This window comes from Sturnira hondurensis, unplaced genomic scaffold (genome assembly GCF_014824575.4).
Source record: "Sturnira hondurensis isolate 20B ecotype Veracruz unplaced genomic scaffold, ASM1482457v3 Scaffold0007865, whole genome shotgun sequence".
Lineage (NCBI taxonomy): Eukaryota > Metazoa > Chordata > Mammalia > Chiroptera > Phyllostomidae > Sturnira > Sturnira hondurensis.
The window spans coordinates 5,801,787-5,828,697 of record NW_028080496.1 but is presented as its reverse complement, the minus strand read 5'-3'; the positions used below and the strand labels follow the sequence as shown (position 1 = coordinate 5,828,697).

General features: G+C 45.2%; 1 protein-coding gene across 5 annotated transcripts in view; it reads left to right on the top strand.

Annotated features, from left to right (window-relative positions):
* AKAP13 (A-kinase anchoring protein 13) overlaps window positions 1–26,911 on the top strand; it is a 226,398-nt gene that overhangs the window by 159,582 nt on the left and 39,905 nt on the right. For 2 of the 5 annotated variants that reach the window (XM_037053670.1, XM_037053673.1), the window contains 7 exons: window positions 2,474–2,844; window positions 4,932–4,985; window positions 8,971–9,036; window positions 10,861–11,053; window positions 13,445–13,553; window positions 21,921–21,963; window positions 22,846–22,978. In XM_037053670.1, the coding sequence (XP_036909565.1) occupies window positions 2,474–2,844; window positions 4,932–4,985; window positions 8,971–9,036; window positions 10,861–11,053; window positions 13,445–13,553; window positions 21,921–21,963; window positions 22,846–22,978 (969 nt within the window). The remainder of the gene's footprint in view (window positions 1–2,473; window positions 2,845–4,931; window positions 4,986–8,970; window positions 9,037–10,860; window positions 11,054–13,444; window positions 13,554–21,920; window positions 21,964–22,845; window positions 22,979–26,911) is intronic. The other 3 variants (XM_037053671.1, XM_037053672.1, XM_037053675.1) reach the window with 3 other exon arrangements.

Here is a 26,911-nt window from a genome sequence, read left to right as displayed (position 1 = left end):
CCTTCTCCACCTTGTTCCTCTTCCTTGTGCTCGTTACCTTCTGGAGGCCCCTGGAGAGAGTGCAGAGCATCAGGATTCCGGTCACCGTCACATACCACGGACTGTGGACCTGTTGACTCAAGGGATTCTGTAAAGTAAAAAATCCACATGCCGGAAAGGTGTGTCCTTCTCTGGAGTTAATTAGGAAGAGAGAAAGCAATCGGGTTTTTTTTTTTTTTAAGTAACAGAACTTGGGTAATTACCACTGTGATTTTGAGGTTTTTGTTTGTGAAGACTTCTCAGATCTCCCCGCACCCCCACCACCCCTAGGGAAATGCCATTCTGCCGAGGTTCAGCTCTGAAAGTAAATCAGTTTTGTCTGAGATAAATAGGGTAGATATTATCTGTGAGTGCCTGCTTTAAGTTTGAGTCATCGGTGTCATGGATACCTACGTAATGTTTTGGTAAACATTTCTGTATGTTTGAAAATTTTCATAGTAAAAAAGCTTTTTAAAAATGGAGAAGTCTCCGTTAAGAAGTGCTGGCTGCTCCCCAATGCGTGCGTGGTGCCTTGTCTCTGGGTGGTCGCTCTGCAGGGTGACGGTTGTGTCTGCCCACCAAACGAAATGATTTTCCCAGCTCTGCAGAGTCAGAATTTGCTCTACTTTACCTGCTTTTTTGGACTGCTGAAAGCATTCGCAAGATTGTTCATACCAGTGTCCAGGGCTAGATTTAGCAGTTTGGTTTTTTTTCCCCTCAGGATGACTAGATACAGTTTTTTTACTCCCCAGATTAAGTCTTACCTACATGTCACAGCAGCCTGCTTCAGGAAAACTGGAAACGGTGGTGCACTTTGACCTCGTTGTGCCCTCACCAGCATGCCTGCTGGCCTCTCGGAGGGAGACCTGGCGGGTTCTTCTCTCTCAAAGTTGGTGACCAGTAGAGGTTTTGCAATAGGTGTTTTCTCTGGCATTATCAAAACCAAGGGTTCACGTACAAAAGGAAAAAGAGAGAGACAGACTGATATTTATTTCCAGAGCAGTTACTATATACTGGGCACTGACTGACCCGAATTTTCGACACGTGTGGTCTCATTTATGATCATGGCAACCCTGTAAGGTGGGTGCTTCTATCGTCATGACGCTCCTGAGGAAATAGAGGAAATCTGGTCATTTGCTGTGGTTTTGCCTTCAGTCTCCCAACACCTGCTTTAGAAGCCAGTGATTTATGTAGAAGTGGCAGACGGGCCGTCAGCACCTTCCTTAGAAGTCTTGCTCACTGGTCATCCGCAAGTGCGCTCTGCCACATCAGCCCGTCCCCGAGTTCCCGCCCAGGCTGCAGCCCTCTCGTCCCTTCTCTGAAATACAGTGTGGAGGAAAGCCACCGCGGCGTGGGCGGTGTGTTGGGTCACTTCCCGCTGCCATTGGTGGGACTGACTCCACAGCGGTCCCTGTAAAACAGCCTGCAGTGTTTGCCTTAAGCTGGTATTTTCATTCATTCTCTGTCCTGGTAAACTCCATGACGTTTTGTGGAGTGTTGTGAGCTGTGAGCTTCATGTTTATCCTTATGGATATTGGTTGGTTTCTAAGATCTCGGCGCATAAAATTGAGATTTTTGTTTTTCAAGCGAAAAGAGATCCTGAGATTCTCTGGGCAGTGAGAAAGTATGATCGTAAAATACATGTCCTGGGCTACCCTCTTATCCAAAGGGCTAATTGAAGCCCATAGAAAATACTAGTAGGTGCTGACTCTTTCCCCAGAGGTAGAATAAAGCCTGTGGTCACCCTTTTGCCGTGTGTAGTGAGAGTACCTGATGTCAGGAGATTCCAGGGTTGCAGCGTTATCAGTAACTGGAGACACCGTGCTGTGCGTTAATGTCTCCAGAACGTAATCATCTCAGAACTGAAAGTTTGTTCCCTTTGGCTGACATCGCCCTGCTTCCCCCGCCCTCCAGCCACCACTCTGCTCACTGTTGCTATGAGTTTGACATTTTTAGATTCCACATATAGGTAAGATCATGTGCATTTGTCTTTCCGTGTCTGGCTCATTTCACTTGGTATGATGCCCTGAGGGCCATCCATGTTATTGCCAGTGGCAGGATTTCCTTCTCTTTTGAAGGCTGACTAATATTTTCTTTATCTGGTCATCTGTAGATGGGTATTTAGGGTGTTCCCATATCTCGGCTTCTGTGAGGAATGCTCTGAGCATGGCAGTGCAGGTGTCTCTTCGAGATAGTGACTGTATTTCCTTGGGCTGTGTGTCCAGAGTCAGGTGGGTACAGACACACACACGTCTAGTGTTGAAGCAGATGGCCGAAAGATAATCCCTTCATTTCAGTTTGTGATGTTGACTGGAGGCCCTGTCCTGAATTAGGTATTTTCCCTCCGTAAGGAGAGGAACATTAATGTACTTCCAGCTGTCGGCTCAGTCGGGCATAACGGAGGTGCTGCGCTTGGTCCTGCTTTCCAACCAGCTGTGCTTTCTCCCCATGACAGCCCGAGGAGGAGCAGTCAGTCTGTGACATCACCGGGTCCTGTTCTTCCACGGATGACACGGCTTCCCTGGACCGACATTCGTCTCACGGCAGTGATGTGTCCCTCTCCCAGATATCGAGTGTGAACAGGGCCAGGGACCAGCAGTCTCTCGATGGCTTCTCCAGCCCTGGGGTGGGGGTCGAGGGCCGAGAGAGTGAGAGCGAACCCGCCGGCTCAGGTGAGATGGAAGAGGAGGAGATGGACAGCATCACCGAGGTGCCCGCGAACTGCTCAGTGCTGAGGAGTTCCATGCGCTCCCTGTCCCCTTTCCGGAGGCACAGCTGGGGGCCCGGCAAGAACGCAGCCAGCGATGGTGAAATGAACCACCGGAGGTGAGACGCCAGGCGGCACGTTTACCCCCTCCGTCTGCTTGTTCTTGAGAAGTGTCTGATTTGGGGCTTTCGTTGGTATCAGATTGGAGGAGGCACTGTGGTATAGGAGAACGCAATGGCCCTCGGAATCAGGGAGGCCCCTGTTCAGACTCCAACTCTAGACCTTCCTTCGTAGATACCCTTGGGCAAATTACTTGACCCCACTGAGCTTTAATTTTCTCATCTGTGAAACACCTGCCATCCTGAGTATTTCTAATACATATTACAAGTAAAATATGTCTGTCAGATAGCAGGTGTTTAATAAGTGGTAATGTGTATTCAGGCTAGGTTCGTTCATGAAATTCATAGATGACAAAATATTGGAGAGAGTAATTTGTCAGTTTTAAATTAAAAAACATGAAAGCGCATGGTTTGAGCACATCTAAAGTGCTTCACAGGAATTGCCATATCTTCGTAATGCAGAAAGCTTTGACAAAGCCAAGATTATGAGTGTGTCCTCCACAGATCATCAGAATCACTGAATATCATTAGGTTACTGTGCTTTTCCATGGGTCGTCCAGTCTTTGGGGACTTTCCTGAGTGTGACCCAGCCACAGACCTCCCGACCTTCAGTTTGGAAGCAGTCTGTGGGAGAGAGGTGGGATTTGGAGTCTCACCGTTGGCCGCCTGGGTGAATTTAAGCACATGGTTTTAGCTCTGAAGGGCACGAGCCATAGTGCCTGCTGGGTGTGCAGAGGTGTGCTTACCCCAGAGAAGCAGGTAGTGGGGGAGGCGGACACTCGTTTTCAAACACTTCACATGGATAGTATCACTTCAGCAATTATTGCTTCATAAAATTTTTTTTGACCTCTTTACAGTATTTTGGCTCTGATCCTATAAACGATAAGTATATGTAATCTGATGATATTACTCCCTCATTCTTTTACTCAGCCAGCTTATCCTGTGCGTGTTCCGCACGCCGGGCATTTCTCTGGTCTGGATACACAGAGGGGGTGCACGAGACCGAATCCCTGCTTTCACGGAGCTCACAGGAGTGCCTTTCACTTTCCTAGTGGCTGTTCTTTTCAGACGCCTTTAATAACATGGAACGTTATCGATCGTTACCTCATGCACGTCGTTTCACCCCGTTTTTGCAGGTGGGACTGGGGCACGTAGTTTGTCACACCTTCCCAAGGTCAGTAGGTCCCTGCTTTCTGGCCTTCAGGTCAAGCGCTCTTTCTGTGATTCCATGTCGATGACTCATTCTGGGGTGAAATTCAGAATGCTTACCTTAGAAAGCAGGGCTTGCTTTATCTGCTGGGAAGTTTTTGTTGACAGTTGACCACCTAGATTATATAAGAAAGTAATTTCTAAAAGCTTTTTATTTTCAGCTTTATTCATGCTTTTTTTTTTCTTTAAAGCATTCACACCAATAGGAAATATAAGGATGGAGGGAATGGTCCTTACAGCAGGCCATTCTTGCCTTGGGTGATAACAGTGTCCAGAAACATGGGTTTATTTTGTACGTGAACCAGTTTTCTTTTTAACCCACCATGGGTCCCTTTGCCATGACTTGGATTTCAGAGCTAGATGGGATTTTATGGATCATTTTGCTCAGATGAGGATGTTGAAGCTCAGATTAAATGGTTTGCCCAAGATTCACTACACAATGCTGTTTTGATTGCACCAAGACTAGAACCGTATCATCTAAGTCGTTTCTATTTTTCACACACTACGGTCATGGAACCCCCTGTTGGAGCGTAGCCTTGGGGTTCCCCCACACCACTGCCACAGTGCCTCTGCAGATAATGGGAGGAGAGTCGGCCAGCTCTTTAACTGGTTTGACTAACTCTTTCAGTATTACCTGCATATGGTGTAAGCTGGAACTTCAAGTGCTGAGAAAACGCTTGGAAAGTTTCAAACGGCCTGCCTTTCGCCTTATCCGTGTACTTTGATAATTTAGTGAACCCGGCTCCTTGTCCTCTGAGTGACTGTGCGGCTTCTCTTCGGGGGTTGTGTCTCTTCCCAGGGTGATGTCTGCATGTGTCATGCGTTCATGTCCATCGTGTTTCACCGCGACACTGACCTCTCCCATCATTCATTTTCAGTTCAATGCGTGTTCTGGGGGATGTTGTCAGGAGGCCTCCCATTCATAGGAGAAGGTACAGAGTTCACTAACTTGGACTAACCATGTTGCCTCTGAGCATCTACTAACAAGCATCTCATTCCTCTGCTTATTCCATGATTAAACAACTGTTCTGAAAGAATTGTACATCTACTTCGAGCAAATAGAATATAGGTACTTAATTGTTGATTGTGTGTTCCCTAGGAAATGGTTTCTGGAATCTGAGGTTTTGCTAACAGGGTCTTCCCAACTTTCTCCAGAAGAATTTGAAGAAATGTTTATGTTGTGCCTCTATAATACCCTGGGGAGGACCTTTTCTTCCTCCCCCCTCCCCCCCCAAAAAAAGTGTGAAGAAGAAGCAGAAATACATGTGCGCCTTGCACACACAGGCCTTCAAACATTTCCAATGCGTTCTTCAATGATTCTGTGGAAGTTTGTGTCCCTGGGCCACCCACTGTCCCCATTCCCTGGGCAGTGTGGTCACTCCTCATCACAGCAAGACACACCCGCTGGCCTCTCAGGCCCTCTCACTGTTGGATTCCTCGACTGTTTTTTGTTAGCTAACATTTTGAAACTGAAAATTGGTCTCCAGCTGAAAAATCATTTCTACTCAGAAAGCACGGACTTGCTTTAAATTTTTCAAAGGCTGAGTTCTGTTTTATTGTGCAGAAGTCTTCAGTGGCCTTTTCTGCCATTGCCTGGAAAAACGTTTACCAATCCAGAAATGACGGTTACATTTCGGTTAGCCTCTCCTAGGAGGAGACAATTATAAAGAGGTATTTTTAACGTCAGCGGAAGGTGTTGGTTGAGAAGCGGGCAAGAGGTGATCTTTTCCACTGTGTCCTTTAAGTGGCTGCTTCCTTTAATTCCAGAGTTAAGTGCCTGGCTCTCTATTAAAGCTCTTTCAATACGAACTTATGGAAACCGCGCGCTTAAAGACTCTGGAAGATGAGGAGCTTCCGGGTGCCGTCCACGTGAGCGTATAGATACAGCCGTCCTAGCCACGTCACGGAGAGTCTCACCCATAGTCCTATTCTGGAGGAAGAAGAAGAGGCACACTTTTACGTCTTATATTAAGTCCTAGCTAGTAAAAATTGAAACATTCCAGCAAGTATTAAAAGGTGGAGGAGGATAGGTGTTTTTTTTTTTTTTAATGTAGAATTTCCTAAATTTGAACACAAAGCCAAAGAACCATGAAATGTGACCCGCCCCCACCCACTGACTGAGGAACTGGGGACATTAGGGTGCTCTCAGAAATGCTCTTAATTGGGGAAGAAGTTTTCTGCCAGGAAGGGCAGTGTTTCGGCTGCTGTGGGGCCGTCTGCAGCCTCCTGGGTCCTTGAAAAGCAGCAGGTCCCTCTTCACGCCTTCCTGCTGCTCTTCAGTCTCCTCACTTGAAATTCCATCCCCATCTCCCCCATAGTTTTGAGAGGAAAGGGACGTTTAAATCAGAAGGAGATTTTTAACCATAAAATTATAGGTATAGCTTAAAATTTGACAGTTTGTATTCAGTTCCTGATTAACCATGTTCTGTTTTTTAATGAGAAGTTGGATATTTAGGTATAATATGCATTTTTATTAACAGGAGATTTACAGTTAATAATTTCATTTTTTTATTTTTAAAGATTTTATTCATTTAGAGAGAGGGGAAAGTAGTGGGGGTGGGGGAGAGAGAGAAAGAAAAAGAGAGAGAGAGAGACAGAGAGACACCCATTTTGCGTGCACCCCCCAACCGGGGACCAGCCCCGCAACCCAGCCATGTGCCCTGACCGGGAATTGAACCGTCAACCTTTTCTTTGTGGGTTGACACCCAACCAACTGAGCCACACCTGCCAGGGCTGAGTTAATCATTTTAACGAATGGATTTGCGAGTCTTATGTGTGCTTGCTTGTAAATTGTATCAAGGCTTCCTTCTGAGAAGTCAGTCTGGTTCCCTTTGCAGATGTGAGCCGTGCCTCAGTTGTGTATTTCTGCTTTCCGCTGCTTCACTTCGGAGCTTTACGCTATTTATTGAATGTGATTTAAAATGTTTTACAGTTTAAAGTATTTTAAAATGATACTAAAGATTTACTTTTAGAAGAGTCACAGGGATAGCTCTTACAGTTAATCTCCCACCATTTTCCTTCATCTCCAAAACCCCTATTTGTCAACTAAAAAAATGTATCAGGTATCAAGGAGGTGCTCAGTTATCCATGGGGAATCTGTTCCGAGATCCCCAGTGGATGCCTAAAGTCATGGATAGAGCCAAACCCTATATACACTGTCTTTTTTCCTTTATACACAAACCTGCGATGAAGTTTAACTTATAAATTAGGCACATTAAGAGACTAACAATAACCAACAATAAGATAGAACAGTGATAACAACATACTGCAGTAGAAGTTACGTGCATGGCCTTGAAGCCATTATTAAGTAAGAGCAGGGTCGCTCGAACACAAGCATTGCACTGGCTGGACAATCAATCTAATAGTAACCGAGTCAGCTCCTGAGTGGTGGACTAATGGGCGGGGAACGAGCCCAGTGTGGAGAAGCTGGACAAAGGCACGGTGCACCTCCAGGTGTGATGGGATAGAGTGTGACGGGGGAGATGTCATGCCACCACTCAGACACATATTTTAAAACTTAGTCCTGGAATTTTCCATTTAATATTTTTAAACTTTGGGTAACCGAAACCTTAGAAAACAAAACTACGGATAAGGGGGAGCACTACTGCATTCAAGATAGGTCTGCTGGACCTCCCAGTTCTGAGAGTCAGCAGGGAGCTGTGGTTTCACTGCTGTCTCCCTTCTGGAAACAAGGGCCTGTCACCTAGAACTTTTAAGACCCAAACAGTAGCAGTGTATTTTTAAAGAGGAGCTTTTTGTAGTCAAAAATCCTGACCTATTTTTTAAAAGATTTTTTATAAAATTTATTTTATTTTTAAACAGAAGGGAAAGGAGGTAGAAAGGGAAAAAAAATCCATGTGTGGTTGCCTCTCGTGCGCCCCCTACTGGGGACCTGGCCCGCAACCCAGGCATGTGCCCTGACTGGGAATCCAACTGGCCACCTTTGGGTTCACAGGCCGGCACTCAGTCCACTGAGCCACACCAGCCAGGGCCAAATCCTGACCTATTGATGCAGTTCCCTTTCCAGAGTAACTGGTATTTGGAATCAGTTATTTTTTGGCGGTTTATATTTCCTTGGCCTTTCCAATCCCAGATTTTCTGTACCTGCTGCTTGAGAATAAATATCAGTGCTGAGATAGATAGTCAGGGAAGTAGATGAACAAATGGATGTTTAAATTTTTGTTTAAAAATTAAAAAGACAAAGTTCTCAGTATGGTAGAATTGCTTTAACAAAAAAGAAAGAAACTCAATCCCTTTGTTATCATTAAAATGTGAGGAAATGTGACCTTTGTTGTGTAGTTTATCTTCAGCATAAGAGCCTTAACAGTAGGGTTTGAGGGTGGATGTGGGTCTTGACTGGACACCATTTTTATGGAGGTTGATGGATTGTCCCTCGTTGATGGAGCCTTCCTGGAAACGCATGACAAATGCTGATGACTCAGTGAGCCTGCCACCAGTGTGGTGTGTCACCCTCCGTTCCTTTTAGTTACGCTGTAGAAGGTGGGGGTGTGTGGAAGTGGTGGGAGGTGTGGGGGTGGTGGGATTCATGGAGAGGTGATCCCCAGTAACAGGGGCGGACATCTCCGGGAGGGGCCTGCAGAGGAGGCCATGCGTAGGCGGGCTCTCGGTGCAGGGCTCTCTAGAAAAAAACTGGGTTTCAGATCAGATTTGCTGCCCTGTTAACAGCTCCCTCAGTCGTTTCCAACCCATTGTGTAGATAGACATCAGTAGAACAATTTTAAGATTGCGTGGTATTTATTCTCACCTTTTTTGTACATCAGTGTTGCATTTCTAGTTTTTTGATGTTCATATAAGTCCTTCTGTCTCTGTGACCTTTTCTTTTTAAACCCAATAACCCCATTCCTGTTTCCTCTTTTCTCCCTCCATTTCTATTTCTGTCGTTGATGTCATCCCCAGTATGAGCTGGTGTCCCTCTGGTGTGCAATACTCTGCTGCCCTGAGTGCTGACTTTAATTACAGAAGGTACGGTATTGTTCTGTGTTCAGCCGCCGAAGGGGAAGTCCTGACATAGGGCATGTGGGCTTTGGCTTGGAGCTGGCTTCTCTCGCCCGCGGCGGCCTGCTTTGCGTGTGAGCGCGCTATCCCACTGCCTCTGCTGTTGGCGGCGCTGATCCAGTTGCAGGGGTGCAGCGTAGCAGTCTGCTGGTGTGCCCTGACGCCTCATCCTGTGTGCCTCAGGTGGCTGTGGACGGGGTGTTTTCTGCGCGCTTGTCTGAGTGGTATGCTAGCCCACGCCTCTCTCTGTGTAGTCTGCCCTCACTCCGGTCCTCGGGATTCCGGTCCTCGGGATTCTGGTCCTCGGGATTCCGACCCTCGGGATTCCAGTCCTCTGGATTCCCCTGTCCTGAGGAAAACATTGACAGAAGCCAGGCAGCTCCTTAGCTGCCCTTATTTCTGTTACGCTGCCACACCCACCCATTGCTTTCGAGGACAGATGCACAAACTCTTCATTTCATGTTCTTTTTCCACGAAGCAGCCAGATTTGATTACCAAAACATTGGCAGGATTAAGTTTTGTGGAAAGCATAGAGTGGTTTTCTTAGGTTTTACAGGTCATTCGCAATAGAAAACGAAATTTCTTCTTCACTAGCCTGTCTTCTTGTCCCTGGTGTTAGAATGACTTTTATGGAGACGTTACTTGTTAACTAGTGGTAATTTCTGTTCTCATATTGAAATGAAAACAAAACCAAAATCTATTGTTTAATACAGTTTTAATTTATAGTAATTTGTGAAATTAAAAAACAAGCCCTTTTAGACTAGTATTTGTGAATCGTTTGTAGGAATTAACTGCACAGTTTGAGCAGAAATAAGTAAACAGCTTCAGACACAGTTCAGCTGTTGGTAACTGGGGGTGTGGTCGGCCATAGCTATATTTTGGGGTCTTGCTTGTTTTGAAGAAGCCTCCCCCGCAGTTGTAGCTGATGTAAGTCATTCTGCCTGGCAATTCCCCCAGAGGAACAGACGCTGACATCTCTCTGTAGCCGCCTGCTCATAGAAAAATGATTTTTACTCAGAAAACCACAAAACTCTTTATTCCAGGGATCCCGTTTTGGATACTGAATCCTAAGATTGCCTCCCCCCACCCCACCCCCCGCCCTGCTTTGTCAGTATCCGGACAAAAATTAAAACTCTTAGACTCAGTAGCTTTTCAGCTCTTGGTCTTTGAGGGGTCCTACGTGCCTGTCTGCTACTAACAGTCCTCAGGAAGCCTGGCGAGCCGGCGTTGCCTGGGCAGGTGTGCACCACAGTGTTGCTCTCGGTAGCGCTTGGGTTTTCTGGGCGGGTGCGTCACTGTGAAGTTACAACGTTCAACTAACCTGTCCTGGAACCTAAAGCTATAAAGGTCCGCTTAATGGCCTTGGGGGCAAGTCCGAGTCTCCCCGTTTGCCTTCTGAAAGTTACTTACACTCATATTTTCTCCATGCCCTATAGTTATTTGGCGTTAGCAGAATTAGATTTTGGCAAAAGGTCAGGGGAAAACACACAAGTAAAAGATGAATGAGATCATATGGTCTGTCCATATGATATACTGAAAAAATGGCCTTAGATGGTTCAATATTTGAACACATTGAATTAGCTAAGAAAATCTCAGTGCAGCGTTTTCCCCCAAGACCTGTGAGGCGTCAGGCAGGTGGTGCTCATCTGTGCTGTGCCTTTGCAGACAGCCTGGCTGGGTGCGCTGGAAATTATAGACGTGCAAGAGAGACACCACGGAAGGGGTATTGCCTCCTCCTTTCTTTCTGGGACTCGGGAAGAGAAGGCACCAACTCTCGTGCTCTGTGTTCAGTTTCAGCCTAGAAGGCTTGGCAGGAGGAGATGGTGTCGGGAACAAACCGTCCTCGTCTCTGGAAGTCAGCTCTGCGAACACCAAGGAGCTCAGGCACCCTTTCAGCAGTGAGGAGCGGGGTGACTCTTTGGTGTCCCTTTCGGAAGAGGATCTGGAATCAGGCCAGAGAGAACATAGGATGTTTGGTCAGCAGGTAAGGCTGAAATGTGGACATGGAGCTAATTTGGAAAACTTTAATTTTATCTCCCTAAATATGTCCTCATGTTAATACGAGACTGGCAACTATGGTTACTTACTCATTTTGGTAATCCACTCAGTCTAGGGCAAAATAAGTTTTTAGCACTTGATACTAATTAAAGAATATGGTGAATCTGCCTAGATTTAAACACTCTATCAAAGCAACTTCTTTTTAAATTACGAAAGTACCAAGGGTATTGAATTGAGTGTTTTCTTCTTTTCTGAGGACTCCTTTTACCACCCCAATAGTAAAATGAGCCTGGACGTGTATTGCATATCATTATTGAATTTCCCCATTTTCAAAACCATGTCACATGTTTCTCCTTCCTGGAAAAAAATTCCTTATTCTTTATCTCAGCATGTTGTCTAGGAAAGGACGAGTTGTTCTCTCCTTCCTGTCACTGCCAGAATTCTTGAGAGAACGTCTACACTGGCCACCTTCTTCTCACCCCGTAATGCCCACCACTGTCGCTGTCTTGGAAATCCTCTCTTGAAGGGCATGGATTTCCTTGTCCAGCAAAGCAAGCGACCTTTGCTGAGTTCTCACCCTCTCAGCGCTGCATGAACACTCACCCCTTCTGACAGTCCCTCCGGGCGTTTTTGAGTTGAGAACCCCAAGTCCTCTTTCTTGGGCATAGGAGATTTGGGCTTAATTTCTGAGAGGATGCCAGGATACATACCCAAATGAAACATTTCTAGCTAAACAAACAAAAAGGTTAAACATGCGTCTCTGAATAGGTGACTAGAGTTTTAAGTAGAAATATAGTGAAACGTTTTTTTTTCCTTTTTTATTGAATTGATTGGGGTGGCGTTGGTTAATTGTAAAGGTTTCAGATATACAATTCTATACTAACGTACCCGTATATTGTATTGTGTGCTCACCACCCCAAGTCAAGATTCCTCTGTCACCGTTTCCCACCCCATACCCTCGCCCACCTTCCCCAAAACATTTCTAATAAAACGAGGAAACAAAAATGTTGAACAGCCTGTACTTTCAATAGGTGACTGAGGTTTTGCATAGAAATTTCATTTTTATTTCATCCTGCTACATGGCAGTGACTTGACCAAATGGAAGTTTGGCACCAGAGGATCGATCCCCTTAGTGATGAGCGCATCACTTACAGTCCTGTGAAGGCCTAATGGAAAGTTGAGGAAATGGAGAAGCCAGAGAACTTACCCATGGACAGGAACTGAGGAGGGGGAAGGCTGGAGGGAGGGCGTGCAGGGGTCAACTGTAATAGCACAATCAATAAAATATACTTAAAGAAGTTAAATAGAAGGCCGAGAGAGATTTTGTGCCTCACCTTCCAGGAACTCTGTCAACCTACAGCTGTTTATTTTGTGTTCCACCTCAGAGTGGGGGGCTCAGGCTGCGTGTATCTCTGATCTGGACATGTTGCCTGCGGCCAACTTCCTGTTGAAAGCCTCCGCCTCTCCCCGAGGTCATTTTTCAGACCTCACAGTTGTATTGGAAACATAGCAACTGTGCGTCAGGCTCCATGGTTACACAGGAAACAAGCCCTAAATAATCAGAAGTCTTCAGTGCTGTCCAGTGGCGTTTACATTAGTAACGGGTTTTCATTGCTTCCCTTTCAGTGTGTGCAAGCCACAGAGGGGCAGATTTCAGCTACCAGAAAGGGAAGAGATTTATCAGAATTAAAGTTAGTTAATGATTAGAATGGGCTCTCGAAACAGCAGGTACGGGCTGGGAAACACGGAGCTACGGTTTCTGAAGTGCCATTGCAGGACCTTCTGTGGTTGCTTGGATTTCGAGGCCCTGAAGCCACTGTGAGCTTACTGGGGAGTTAAGTCATCAAAGTGCAGTCACCCTCCTGTATAGAGAGGCAGGCAGTCTAATCCTGAAGAGGAAATGGAAGAGATTTATTTAGGCTTTTTCCCCCAGACACAGGCCTGCTTTGCCTGTGGTCTCGAAACATTTTTACTTAGATCTCTGTTTCTAACTCTTTAAGATGAGAATATTATTACTGTACTTCCACAAATGAAATGATTTTTATGTGGTTACGCATTCAACAGATGTTAATTAAGCACTTACTGAGTTTGAAACGTTGTGAGGTACTGTCAGGGAGACGAAACGACTGTAAAGGGTGCATGCTCTAGTTACCCTCAGCTTACAGGGGAGAAAACTAAGGCTCAGAAACGCGGAGCACGTGTCCACAGTCGAGCAGCTGTGGCAGGGGCTGACTTTGGTCCACGGCTGTGTGACCGCAGCCCTTAGGCCTGTGTGCTGCCTTATTCCCAGCGTGGGCTGGAGTGTACAGTTCTGTGCTTATCCAGAAATAGAAGAGCATGTACTTAGAACCTGTTCTTCCTTTTCTTTACTTTACAGACATGTCACGGATCTAAACCACAGGGGTTTAACTACCGTACATCAGCCATTTCTTCTACACTGACAAAATCCATCTCATTAATGACAATCAGCCACCCTGGGTTGGACAGTAAGTATGCTACTTTTGTAAAAAATTAAGTACACTTTAAATACTTTTTCTCTCAATTTTCTTACCTTAAGACCCTATAGCATTACCTTCAAAAATTTCCTTGCCTTTTCCTGTGAATGAACGGCTCATCATTTAAATAGAAAAGGTAAGATAGAATTCAGCTCTGTGGTCTTCCTCCTCTTGCTACCTAAAAATCTCCTTAACACATTAATAAATTTATTATTTGCAGGGGGCCTAAACCTGACATATTTTTTAAAACTTTATTTTGTAATACTGTTAGACTTTAAAATTAGTTGCAGAAATAATACAAAGAATTACCATGTCTTCTTCCCCTGGAGTCCCCAAATGTGAAGACACATGACGCTCCTACATCTCACGATGCTCTCTTATTTTACCACAGAGCCATTATCCAAATTTTATCCAGTGTTATTTTTTCTGAGCTCTTTTAAAATGTCAAGAGTATGAAGGACAGAGAAAGACTGAAGTAGAGTTTTAGTTAAGTGAATGCCAAGGGGATTGCATCGGGAACTGATTCATGCCACTGCATGCAATTCAGGGTCCACTGGCTAGGAGATTATAGAGAGGTGTCTGACGGCCATAAACCAGGGCCTTTGCAAGCGAAAGATGCTCAAAAATATATTTGCATTTGGATGCAAATGTTTGTCACAGGAAGGCAGCTTGCTCTTTGGGGAGCCCTCCTCTTTTGTATTATTTTTAAAATACTGATTTTTCTTTTTAAATGCGTTGCCAGTGTGAGGTCTTGATATAAAGATTTAAATTCTCAACACAGGCAGAATGATGCATTACATTCTTTGCCAAAAGAGCAAGAATCCAGACAGCTGAAGCAGAGGGAATAAATAAACTGCTGTTTCCAGTGCTTCTTCAGTGTCCCCTGACAAAGCCCCTGTGAAAAGGTTAGGGACAGAAGTAGCTGCCCTGCGTTCATGGGATGTTCTGTCTCCAGTCATGACTTCCTGGATTCAATTCCCACTGTGGAGTTAAAACCTGCTGGCCAATTCTTTTAACTTTGTTCTCCTTTTCATGCGATTACTAGTTCAGATACAAATCTGGCCTATTTGAGTAAAGGTGCCTAACGTCACTTTTTCTCAAAGACACAGGCATAACCTCACAGAACCATAACACAAATAGCTTTAACTGCTTTTTGGGGGGTTTGGGTTTTGTTTGGATTGGGCTTTGGTTTAGAGGTTTTGCTGGTATAGAATAGAAGTGATTTTAAGAAGATAGTTGATAGTGGATTTGATGGGCCTAAAGTGCCAAAGACAGACAAGAAAGAGCCCTTGAGTGAGACCTGTCAGCCCTCCATACCCTCCTTCCAGGACTAGCCGGTGTGGTGGCCTGGTGGAGACTCTGTTCCAATGGCAGCAAACACCCGGCACCAGCAGACTGTGTCCCAAAGAGAGATATTTTTCCTATATTTTGACACACGTTCTCTGGCCTTGGGCATGAAATACTTCATTATTTCCCCCCGCAAAAAGCAAGATGGTTTTTTACTGTGTTTTCAGTTGCTAGCCAAACACTATAAATAATGTGGCTGACTCCCAAGAAACACTGTCCTTGAGTGCCAGAGGGGCTGGCTCACCGAGCTTTGCCTCCTGTGGCCAGGATGGTTGTGCTCAGCTCGCTTGGAGAGACTGACAGCTGCCACAGCAGGGCTCTAAGTAAGCGTTCAGTCCTTCTGCTAAAATAGGGCATCCTCATCCTAATTTACAGTGTTCCTTGCGTGCAGGTTTTTTGGGGGGGGGTCAGGAAGTCCTTGACTAGCCCCACCTCCTTCCCTGAGTCAGCACATACTCTAATTGGAGGGCAGTCACCTCCAATGACGCCGTTTCTCCTGAGTCCCTCCCCTTACACAATTAAGTTAATTGTACCAGAAACATGGTACAAACATTCTTTACAAACAGGTGTAAAAAGCCAGGCTGTTGAACAGGAGACTAAAACTTCTGTTTCCTGTGCTGTGCTTCTGAGCATCAGCGTAACGGGATAGATAGTGCTAGATTTGCCACAGACTCAGCTCTCCGATTCTGGACCACTTGAGTGCCGCACGAGCCATCTTCGGGCGTGGTCTTCCTAGCTGAAACTGCCACGATTACTGTGCACGCAGAGATTTACTGTTCCCAACGCCTAAAGTGTTCGGTACACTTCACGTATTTTAACTCCCGTTTTGTCGCAAGCCCACTTAGTGCCTTTGGGACCGTGGGCTAGATCCTGAAACACTTTGCCTCGATTATTTGGACTATTAAACAGCGATAATAATGTGATGTGGCTTAAATGTGAATGTATTTAAAGTCTTTAGCATGTTCCCTGCCTTATAATAAGTACTTATTGTGAGGGAGTGAGTTAGTTCCCATTGCCCAAAACAGAGCCCAGGCCCGTTCCTCTGTGGCCAGCTTCAGCAGCGTGAAAGAAACGAGGGCGGCGCCCCTCATGTTCTTTAAGTGGCTGTGTCTAATGAACACCGTGTCTAGGAGCAAAGTGCTTTCTGAAATCAGCCTTTTTTCACTGCTGTCCAGCTTGTTCCTGCACTCCATCCTCTTTCTTTTGAAGAAATGAACTGCTCCTCCCACAGTCTTTCACATGTACACGTTTCTGAGAATATACTGGGCTGCTGTCTGGAATGTCTTGTGTCATTTGCTAGATGAGAAAAACAGACAAACTTCTAAGTGCTGTTTCTAAGCTGGGATCTGTTGCAAAAATCCATCCATTGGAGGAAAATACGGAATAAAGGTGGTGACTCAACCTATTTCTCAGTCATTTTCTGGGGTGTCAGGTAGATTGGCGACAGCTTACCGAGGGACCACAGCGGGTGGGAAAACTTCCTGACTCGCGTCTTGGATTTGCTGGGAGGCACATGGTGGCGCATCTTGCTGGTCCCTTCTGGAGAATCACGGTAGCCCGGTGCTGCCTGTGTCGTGTGGGAAAGACGCCAGGAGGGCTCACCCTTTCCATCCGCTCCCTGAGGCCTGTTTGCATCACACCTCCTCCTTGCATCAGAGAGGACTGGGTGGAGGCTCCCAGCCTGCCAGGAGACTTACGTGGTTTCCACGTAGAATTTAAAGAGTCAAGTTCATTGTTGGCATACAGGATAGTTCAGTTTTTGAACTTGTCATTGCTTGCACCCAGAAGGTGCCTGCAAACCATAGAGAAGCTGCCTGATCGATTCTGTCCCTGGAAGCGCCCTGGCACATTAGCAGGGATAATGTTACAAGGAGAGTCGTACCCATGAGATGGTTTACCTTCACAGGCTTCTAGCATGAATTTCTTTTTCCCCTTCATTTTGCTGGTTGTCACACAGAAGAGTGTTCCCCAGGGGCACTTGTCCTCGGGGTCGGCCGTATGCCCTTGCTCCATGTGTGGGAGTTGGCCAGGTTCCTTTTGTGTGCCTCAATGGGAGCACTGGCCTGTGATCGGAAGGTTTCAGTTGACTGTGGTGGTGAAGTCCATCTGGAGAGCCGCTGTGTGCCGTTTACGTGTATGCCAAGCGCCGGGTCTGAAAAGATAAACAATCCACGGGGCCAAAGAGCAGGGTGTACCTCTGGGAAGTTAGGCATCAGTGCTGATGAGGATATTTTATCTCTACTTTCTCTGCTAATTTCCTCTCTTTTTTTAAACCATGGCCAGTGGGATGAGAATGTATTGGAATACGCGTATTTTCTTACAGTGCTTCTTGTTGGAAAAGGTGACACGGACAGATATGTCAGGGCGTAAACTGAGTCAGGCAGATGGAGTTTTTCCATTGGTCCTTTGGTTGAATTGCAAGGCTTGAATATATGTGTGGTTATTAAGTATGTGATACATTACATATGTTACATTACATACACATTTTAATTTGGGGATAAGTAATGTCAACATTGAGACCAAAAGAAAACAAGGGATTTGCTCAGGGAATTAGTACGTGGAAAGCAGGACTGAGGGCTTTGGCCTTGTTACCTGGGGACAGTTGATTAAATTGATCCATTGCTTGAGTGCAACACTTCACACAGACCACCCTGGAGAGTGTGTTGGGTAGGAGAGGCAGGCAGAGCATCGCAAAGCTATTGCAGGATTCAGATGGGAGCATTTGGTGGCCTCAACTGGGGCCTGGAATAGTAGCAGCAGGGAGAAGTTGGTGTTGAGAAAATTCCAGAAGACAAAATCCAAAGGACTGAGTGAGCTGTGATGTAAGGATTCCCATTTCTGTTCTGAAAAATGAGTTAGATTTAGGTACCACTCTGCCAAGTGAAGGCTTATAGGCAGAGGAGTGGGTGTAGAGGAAAGATAGGTTTACTTAGCTACTTGTTCTCTTTGAGCTGCCTGCGGGGTACCCACCCCCGGGTGAGCAGTGAGGTGAACCCCCGGGAGCTCAAAGGACAGACCTGGCCTGGAGACAGAAGGGGTGAGTCACCGGTATGTATTGCGTGCAGACTGCAGTTAAGAGGTGGGAGTGAATGAGGAATTCGGGGTGAGGAGAAAGAGGGCCAGATGCAGTTTCACTTTGCAGGAAAAAAGAAGAAACTCCAGCTATAAATTATAACCATTAAAAATAATTTAGTTCTTGCCCTGGCTGCTGCGGCACAGTGGATTGAGTGCCAGCCTGTGAACCAAAGGGTCGCTGGTTGGATTCCCAGTCAGGGCACATGCCTGGGTTGCAGGCCAGGCCCCCAGTTGGGAGCATGTGAAAGGCAACCACACATTGATGTTTCTCTCCCTCTCTTTCTCCCTTGCTTTCCCTCTGTCTAAAAATAAAATATATAAAAATTTTTTAAAAAATTTAGTTCTTTTTTCATAATCTAACAAGTTCATATTTGTTGAATGCATTTTTTTTAAAGCTGTGTTAGAATCCTACATGTTCAGAAATGAAGATCAAAATGTGAGTAAGTTGCATTGTTTGCCTAGACAGCCTCTCTGGGAACCATAGGGGCCAGTGACACTGTTCTGTCCTACGTGGGTTGGAGGTGCCTGCTGCGTCGTCCTGGTGTAATCTGTGCCTGTTCTAATGACCCCCGTTAACCCACTTCTCAGCCCTGCCGCCACCGCCGCCGCCGCCCACCCGGCAGATCTCCTTCTCCATCAGCATCTCTCCGCTCCTCCTTAAGTCTAAAACTCTCTTTTCTCTGGGCTCTTCTCATTCCAGTGATGAGGAGGAGGAGTTTCAGTGTAAGTAAGCAACCCTGGGACCCAGGGCTGCTCTCCTGCACCTGACAAGCACTGAGAATGCTCTCGGCTTGGCACTGAGAAGTTGTTCGGGGACTTTTATCCCCCTGCATGCCCTCGTGTCTAAACCGTTTTCGTCATGCTTGGCTTTGAAAATTAATTTGGTAAGACAGCTTTGGTCTTCTGTACACTGCGTACACTGATTAATCCGGCAGCCTGACTCCAGGGCACGAATTTCCGTCCCAGGACACAAATGCCTTCCCAGGCACCAACGGTGTGTTCCCATCCCACCTCGTGCCTTCCGTAACACCGAGTGCTGATTTCACAGAACTTTCCGTTTGATGATGTAACCTTCATCGTTCCTTGTTTCACTTATTTTGTCTCGTGGGACAGATCTCCAGATGCCCACCTGCACTGTTTACCCGCTAATGGTAGTATTTTTTCTTCTCACCTTTTCCTCCTATTTTTTTCCCTTGCAACTTTTTTTTTTTTCAGTTCTTTTTCTACACTGTGGGTTTCAGATGACTATGTCCTTACTTGGCGACACCTAGTTTAAAAACTTTACAAGGTGTCAGTTTTAGTAAACTTGGAAAGGAACTGAATCTCTCCTTTTATGAAAATTAACTGTTTTCAGTTGTGCAAGATTTCTGCAGCATTCCAGGACTGTTATTTTAAGTGGAAAATTATTTCTAATAAAGAGTTAAATGATGAATTGCCTTCCTTTTATATAACTAATGAATCCCATGCAATTATAATATCTACATGATTGAGCACCCTAATTCTTGACTGCTCGCTGACCCTGAGTTTCAGCAGTGTTTATTGAATCATTTAATATTTAAACACTATTAAACTCAGGGTGGCACTTTTGCATTCTTCTTAAAGTGCCTTATACGCAGAAACACCAAGTGTAGTTAATTTCCTGTTAGTGCAGGCCTTACATGTTCAGTACTTTTTCACAATTAAAAGAGAGAGATTTGGTAAATAGGCACACAGTTAAGAGATCATTTTTTACCAGTTACAGTAAGAGGGAAGTTGTGAGAATCCACTTACAACTTGGAGGGTTCAGAAATTCTCGAGGCTCTTTCTTCATTTCAGCGTATTGATGACACCGTGGAGAAGAGGTCTGGCAGCCGGAAAAACCAAAGGTCCCAGCAGATTCTGTCTGTCTCTGATAGAAAATCGTGGTGGGCTCGTCTAAGTGTAGGGGCTAGAAGAAACCTTCGAATCGTATCCCGCCTTCCTCAAAATGTGTTCCCTAAACTCAGAAATACCAGTGAGAATTGGGGTCAGGGAGCAGAGGAAGAAACCGAAGAGGTGGTTTTACAGCCACATAAATTTAGGAAACTCTGGTTGGAGCAGTTTTCAAATGATGAGATAGACATTGTGAATCTGCGAGGCAGCGTCCACTGCGCTGTGTTCACAGACTTAGGAACAGGTGCGCGTCGATGGCAGGTTGTTTGGCTTCTGTGAGTACTTCATCGCGGAAGTCACATCACATTGGCTCTTCCATTCCCTTTCAGGGGTGTCAGACTCGCTTTCACCGAGGGCCGCATCAGCCTCGAGGCTGCCTTCAAAGGGCTGAGTGTGATTTTGGGACCGTGTCCATATAACCACTCCTTAAAGGTTAAGGGAGAGCTGGGCGCCGCCACTGGGTAGAAACAGGGTGCCGGGCCGGCTGCAGCCCGTGGGCCTTGTGTGTGCTCCCTGCACCTTAGATGCTCTGAAAACCTGACCACACCGGGAATTTCAGAGCCACATCCAAAAGGTCATAGTAAATGAAATAAAAAATTTCCAGCAATGGCAAAGTTGGAAACTGTTACAGGAGCCATAGCTTCTCCCAGGGTTCAGTTATGCACTGTTTTTACAGTTTTTAATTTATTCAACCCAAATTTACTGTAAGCCTCTTTAGTCAGGCTCTGTGTTGGTTGTTTTTTGTTTTTTTTTTTTTAATGAATTTCATTTTCAGTTCGTATCACAACTGGGGTAACTTACCAGGTAATTGCTTAAGTGTACAACAAAGTCCCTGGGCCTGAGAGAGTTTAACGCTGCTTGTAACATTCAGGGCTCCATTGGGTGGGAAAAGTTTTAAAGCCGCTGATCTAAACCGTACTTTGGGTTTGCTTTTTTGTTGTTGCTTTTGGTTTGTTTTGTTTAAACTAAGGCCTCCTGAGGTTAACATACTGATGATTTCACACCTAGACAGTGCCAAACTGTGGGGCAGGTCCTGGGTCTTATTCTTAATGGGCTCATCTGCCCCTCTCCCGTGGCTGTTACCGTGCACGATCAGTGAAATAGAAGAAGAATCTTAAGTAGGTAAAAGACAAACCTTATAGAAAGTAGTCTTTTTGAAGACTTAAAGTTTAAGCCTCATATGCATGATTCCCACCTGTTAGCTATTTACTTAGTAATAACTACAGTTTTGCATTTCTGTTCAGGATCTAGAATAATTTGGGAGCTTAAGTGTTAAAAAGAGTGGTGTTCCTTCTGTTCATTCTACTTAGTATTGCCCTGCTGTCTGACTTGGCCTTAGTTTTAATGACCCGCTTCAGTTTAGGGCCTGGTGGTTGTGGGAGTGGGGAGAATGGACCTGCGCTGCTCAGGTGATCCAACACCAACCTGGAGAGGGCCTGTGCCCCCCGCCTCCCCTCTCACAGAGAGGAGACGAAACCCTCACCCCAGACTTAGTGACATGCCCTAGACCGCCTAAGCCGGTCGAACTCTCCTTCCTATTCCTGGACCCTCTTCCAGGAGTGTTCAGGAACATACCAGGTACGCGTTAGCCAGATTTTCAGAGTAGAAAGAACTACCTGAAAGCGAAATTAACGGGATATGATATTTAATTTCCCTTTTGGTGTTCTTCCTGTGACATCATCTCAGAATGATGGCCTATGGGAACTGAACATTTGATAAGAACAAGAATTGAAAGATATCTTAGTTTGAACATTAGGAAAAAGTTTTGACTTGGGGTTTGTTCGGTTACTCAAATCCCCGATTAAACTTCTTTAGTGGGAAATTCACTTCCTGTCACAGTTCTAATTTGAGGGTTTCAGGTTGAGTTTTCTTCTGTTAGATCCTTAGGAGGAGAAGGCCCCATGCACGGACTTTCAGATGCTGTCGCTGCTTTATCTGTGTCGTCGTGAACATTTCAGACGTTTTCTCTGTCCTTCGGGTGCCGTCCTTTGGTTCTAACAGTTCCCTGCTGTTTTTGTTTTCCAGATTCCCGGCCTTTCCACAGCACCAGTGCTAACCTGACAGAGAGGTACCGGCCCTTTATTGGGTACTGTTTTTCTCGAAGGGAAATGAAGGAAGTCCAGAATGTATGGTGACATTTCACTAAGTAAACTACATTTGTGGGATTCATTGGATTGTCACCTTCTCGAGGGATAAACCTGGAATGATGGTTAGGAGTGGTTGGTAATGAACACCGTGCCCTTTCTAAAGGTCTTCAGTACTTTTCCCCTGTCGTTACTCTTTTGAATGATGGAGGTGATTGTATGCATTTATTCGTGTAAGAAACACTTCTGTTTGACTTGATGAACATTTGTACTCTTTGCTTATGGGGGTTTTTAATTCATAAGTCTACCAACAGTTTGTTTCGGGGGATGTGTGTGTGTATACCGTAGTTCCCCCATCCTCTGGGGCTATGCCCTCAAACCCTCAGTGAGTGCCTGAAACCGTGGACGGTACCGACCTCTGTACATACCATATGTTTTCTACACATATGAATAATAGAGTTTAATTTATAAGTTGTGCACATTAAGAGATTCACAATAAGTAATAAAATTGTGTAGTTGTAACAACATATTGTAAGGAAACTTACATGAATAAGGACTTTCTCAGAGTCTCCAAAACGTACTGGACTCCCCCTTTTTGTGCTGCTGTGGTGGGTGCCTTTGGCGACAGAACATGGGCGTCTGAGAGCATATATTGTTCTCAGGTGATGTTACGACAATCCATTCAGCAGCCTCTGTCCATCTCTTCCCAGCCTCCCATTTTCCGTGAGGCTATTAGGTGACTGACCTGTAGGAAAAATAATATGTGACGAAAATGATTACACAGAATTTTGTGGAAGACGTTTTAATTTTTTAAAAATAACTCCTGTGGTGTTTTTTTTTAAGTCAGTCTTTTTGTTTTTATGCAGTATAACCGAAGAGAACTACAATTTCCTGCCCCAGAGCCCCTCCAAGAAGGATTTTGAAGGGAAGAGCGGCACGAAAGTCAGCCGCACTTTCAGCTACATCAAGAACAAAATGTCCAGCAGTAAAAAGAGCAAAGTGAGTACCGTCGTGGGCATTCCTTGCGTGACCCCTCAGTCCGTCGCCCGGAGGCTCCCGTCACTGTCACAGCCTGCCCACACCCGAGAACTAATGCAGGCGGAGGGTGCATGGGAGGAAATTCAGAGAAACACTGGGAGATAGCGTATTAATGGAAGAAAAATAACGAGAGGCAGTACCGCCAGCTTGAGTATTCACCACATGCTAAGAAATTTTCACACATAACCTTACGTGTCTTGCTTTTGTGGGACTGAGGCACAGGTCTGGGTGTGCATGTGGCCCCAATGTGGTCCAGGTGCCGGAATCGGTTGTCGGGTTTGTAGTGCAGCTGCAGGGGGCTATGCCAGGATCCGGGGATGGAAAATAGTTACATTTGGGTTTAGAGGTCAGAAAGATGGTCCCACAGAAAATAACAAGAACTTTTAAGACAAATATGAATTCTTAGATCTCTTCCTAACTAGGAACATGCTACAGCACATCTTATGTAGTGCCTGAGGTTCAAATAACATGTGTACGCATTTTTTAAAAAGATTTTATTTATCTTTAGAGGGGAAGGGAAGGAGAGAAGGAGAGAGATTATCAGTGTATGGTTGCCTCTCCTGCGTCCCCTGCTGGGATCTGGCCTGCAACCCAGGCATGCGCCCTGACTGGGAATCGAAATGGCAACCCTTTGGTTCACAGGCCCACACTCAATCTACTGAGCTACCCCAGCCAGGGCTACATTTTTTTTATAGTTATTAATTTTTTCCATGCTCATTATAGGAATAATTAAAACATAAAAATAAGCAAATAAGAATCACCTGTAATAACCTCACATTGAGATAACTGCTCTTTTAATCTGCTTTTAAACTGTTTTTTTTTTTCCTTATTCACTTATTTATTTATTTATTTACTTATTTATTTATAGAGAAGGGGGAAGGGAAGGACAAAAGAGGAAGAGAAACATCAGTGTGCGGTTGCCTCTCATGCACCTGCTACTGGGAGTACAACTTGAGTCGCAACCCAGGCATGTGCCCTGCCTAGGAATCCAACCAGTGACCCTTTGGTTTGTAGGCCAGTGCTCACTCCACTAAGCCACATCAGCCAGGGCGACTTTTAAACTGTATTTTGAAGAGAGAGAAAGAAAAGGAGATAACATATTGATTCCCAGTGCTGGGGGAAAACTTTCAGCCTCCCACTGCTGTGGCCCTGTATTTATCCCTCAGGCCAGCCTCCAACAAAATAAGAAAAAAGTGGAAAGTACTGGAAATCAGTTAAGGAGCTCCTGCCAAGGAACTACTATGTGCATGTCATGTGTGTCCAGGCGGGGTGCACATACACAGGTGCACACAGACACACTCAGCAGTAGGGGAGTAAACGCTCAAGGGTCCTGCTGTAAATGTGCACCTCCCCACACTCTCTCCCTCCCACCCACCCCCAAAACAAAACCACGGGCTTCTTAGGCCCACAATTAGGTGGGGTGGTCAAAATACAGCCTGTGTATTTTCCTGGGTTTTGCAAATAGGATCTCTTTTAGAAAACACTAGGGTTGCTCAATAGTCAGAGGAGTTTTTCCATGCAACCTGCCACCAGAGTTGGTTTCTCTCTTCATTTCTGTGGTTCAAGTGCAGGGCAGGCAGGAATGGGGCGGTCAGAAAATTAGAAGACAATGCAGAGAATCCAGCAAGTGGTGTCTAGAATAACTACGTATATGTATTAACTTCATAGTCTTGTTTTATAAGTCAAAAATAAAGTTAAAGGGGGCAGAATGCTTAGTGGTATTCCACCTATGGGCAGCTAGGCTTAAAACAGAGCCTGTGTATTTTAATTATTATCACGGCTGGCTGGGACGCTGGTTGGCCTTAGCCAAAGAAAGTCTTCTCGGAAAGGTCACTATAAATCAGCCAAGTGTTAGAGTGACTTCTGTAGTCTCAGTGTTGTGCCAGGTGCTAACACGAAGTCCCTCGAAAAAATTGTATGAGCTGTTCGTATGATTTTGAAATGTCTTTAAACTGGAATATCTCCTTCAAACAAATGGATACTTGGGAGATCAGTAACTAAGTGGAAGTTGCCCTCCCTGTCAGCTCCGCAGCGAGCCTGACTCCCAGGTGTAGCGGTGAGTTCACCGGCCATGGCGTTGCTGAGGAAACACAGACAGACATGAGTGGGGTGGTGTAAGCGTGGACTTAGGTCCTGGAACCTGACCTTTAAAAGTCATCCTGGCCTTCCTGCTGAAGGACCTGCAGCACAGAGCAGCGTGCTGCAGGGCACAGAACTAGGTAGCATTGAGGCAGAGCCTCGCCTGGTCTCGCTTCCAGCAGGTCATCGTCTTCCCCGCGCCCCCTTAAACAAAATCTGCTATGGAAAGCATCTTTTCCTTTGTGAGTCTTTTAATAAGCCAAGGACTGTCATTTTGCTCTTGGGAGGGTGAAGGGAAAGGGCAGGAGAAAAGAAGGTAATTTGTGTGAGCGGGGAGTCTGTCATCACTGGCGAAAGCAGTATCGGCTGACCTCTTATCAGAACGACAACATTCTTTTGCAATGAGATGGTTCCTCTTTCCCTCTCGGCTTGATAATTTGACCTTTGGGGGCTGGCGCTATCTCCAGCAGTGGAAACTCAAAAAAAGGACAAACCTCAGAGCCTAGATTGCAATCTGTTGCATATTGTCAGGTGTTTGGAGTACCCCGGTGACCAAATATATTAAGACGTTTAAGAGTCTCCTTTCATAATTGTTACTAGCTAACTTTAAATAACCTTTTGTTTTAGAGCCTCCAGCAGAATAGCTTGGCTTCTGCCAATGTACCAAAAGATAGTAAGAAATACAGGAAATACCGAATTAGCACGTTTTTAAATTACGGTGAATGCCCTGTGTTTATGTGCCGCCGTGCCGTCCAGGGTGCTGCCTCATTCTCTGAACGACGGCACACAGATGAGTGTGTGTTTCTTGATGGGACCACACTAACTCAGCGGACTTCACAGCTACTGAATGTTACTTCTCGATAATGTTAAAAATTGGGAATGCTTATTTTATGAAAACGATCTACTTTTGGCTTTTAAATTATTTTTTAAAGAGATGCTATTAGATCTCATCTAATCTGCATTTATTCATTTATTATACAGTGTAACCATTCCTACTTTTCTTGTAAAGGAAAAGTTTCAGCATCTCCTGCAGATTATATTAAATCCCCACCTCTAATTCTTAAAGTCTTTCAGAATGGTTTGGAAATTCTACTTTCCTTACTATTAAGCATGCTGTATTGTAACACACAATGAAATAATTTGTAGTTATTACTGAGATGTAATTGGCATGTTAATTGTCATGTTAATTTACAATAATACATTATAATAGAGGAGCCCAAAGTCAGCCACAAGGTGGCAAATGGTTCATCTTCCTGGATAATCGTTTGTCTGTGTAGGGTTTGAGAAGTTGAGACCGATCCATCACATGTCCTTTTAAGAATTAGCCAAGAACTGGCATGAGTTCATAGATAAATATGTTGGGTGTGTTTTTGAAACGGAGAGCTTAAACAGGAAGTATAACAGGAAGATTGACAGTTTCTGCGCTTGTCGAGTTTTGCACCTTTGCGAGATAGGGCTGTTTCCTGCCGAGTGAGTTTGCTTCCTGCAGAGTTCAAACAGCGATAAGCACGATGTTCTTCTGCGTGGGGAGAGTGGAGGGGCCGCTTGAAAGCAGGCTGGCACACTGATTTTCTTTTCCTTTTTCCTAGGCTCTCCCTTGTGCGTATCACTAGGAGATGGTTAGAAATATTTTAGCAAGTTCTTCACCTCAGTCATTCCTTCTTTGATTTGAATCCTGCAGCATGACAGTTGCATAATCACTGCGTGTGTTTCACATTTCAATTGCTTGTCTAAATTGGTAGATTTTAGAAGGATGAAAATTTTTTCTTCTTTATAGTACCCTGGTGTAGTTGTTGTCTGCACCGTCCCCTTTAA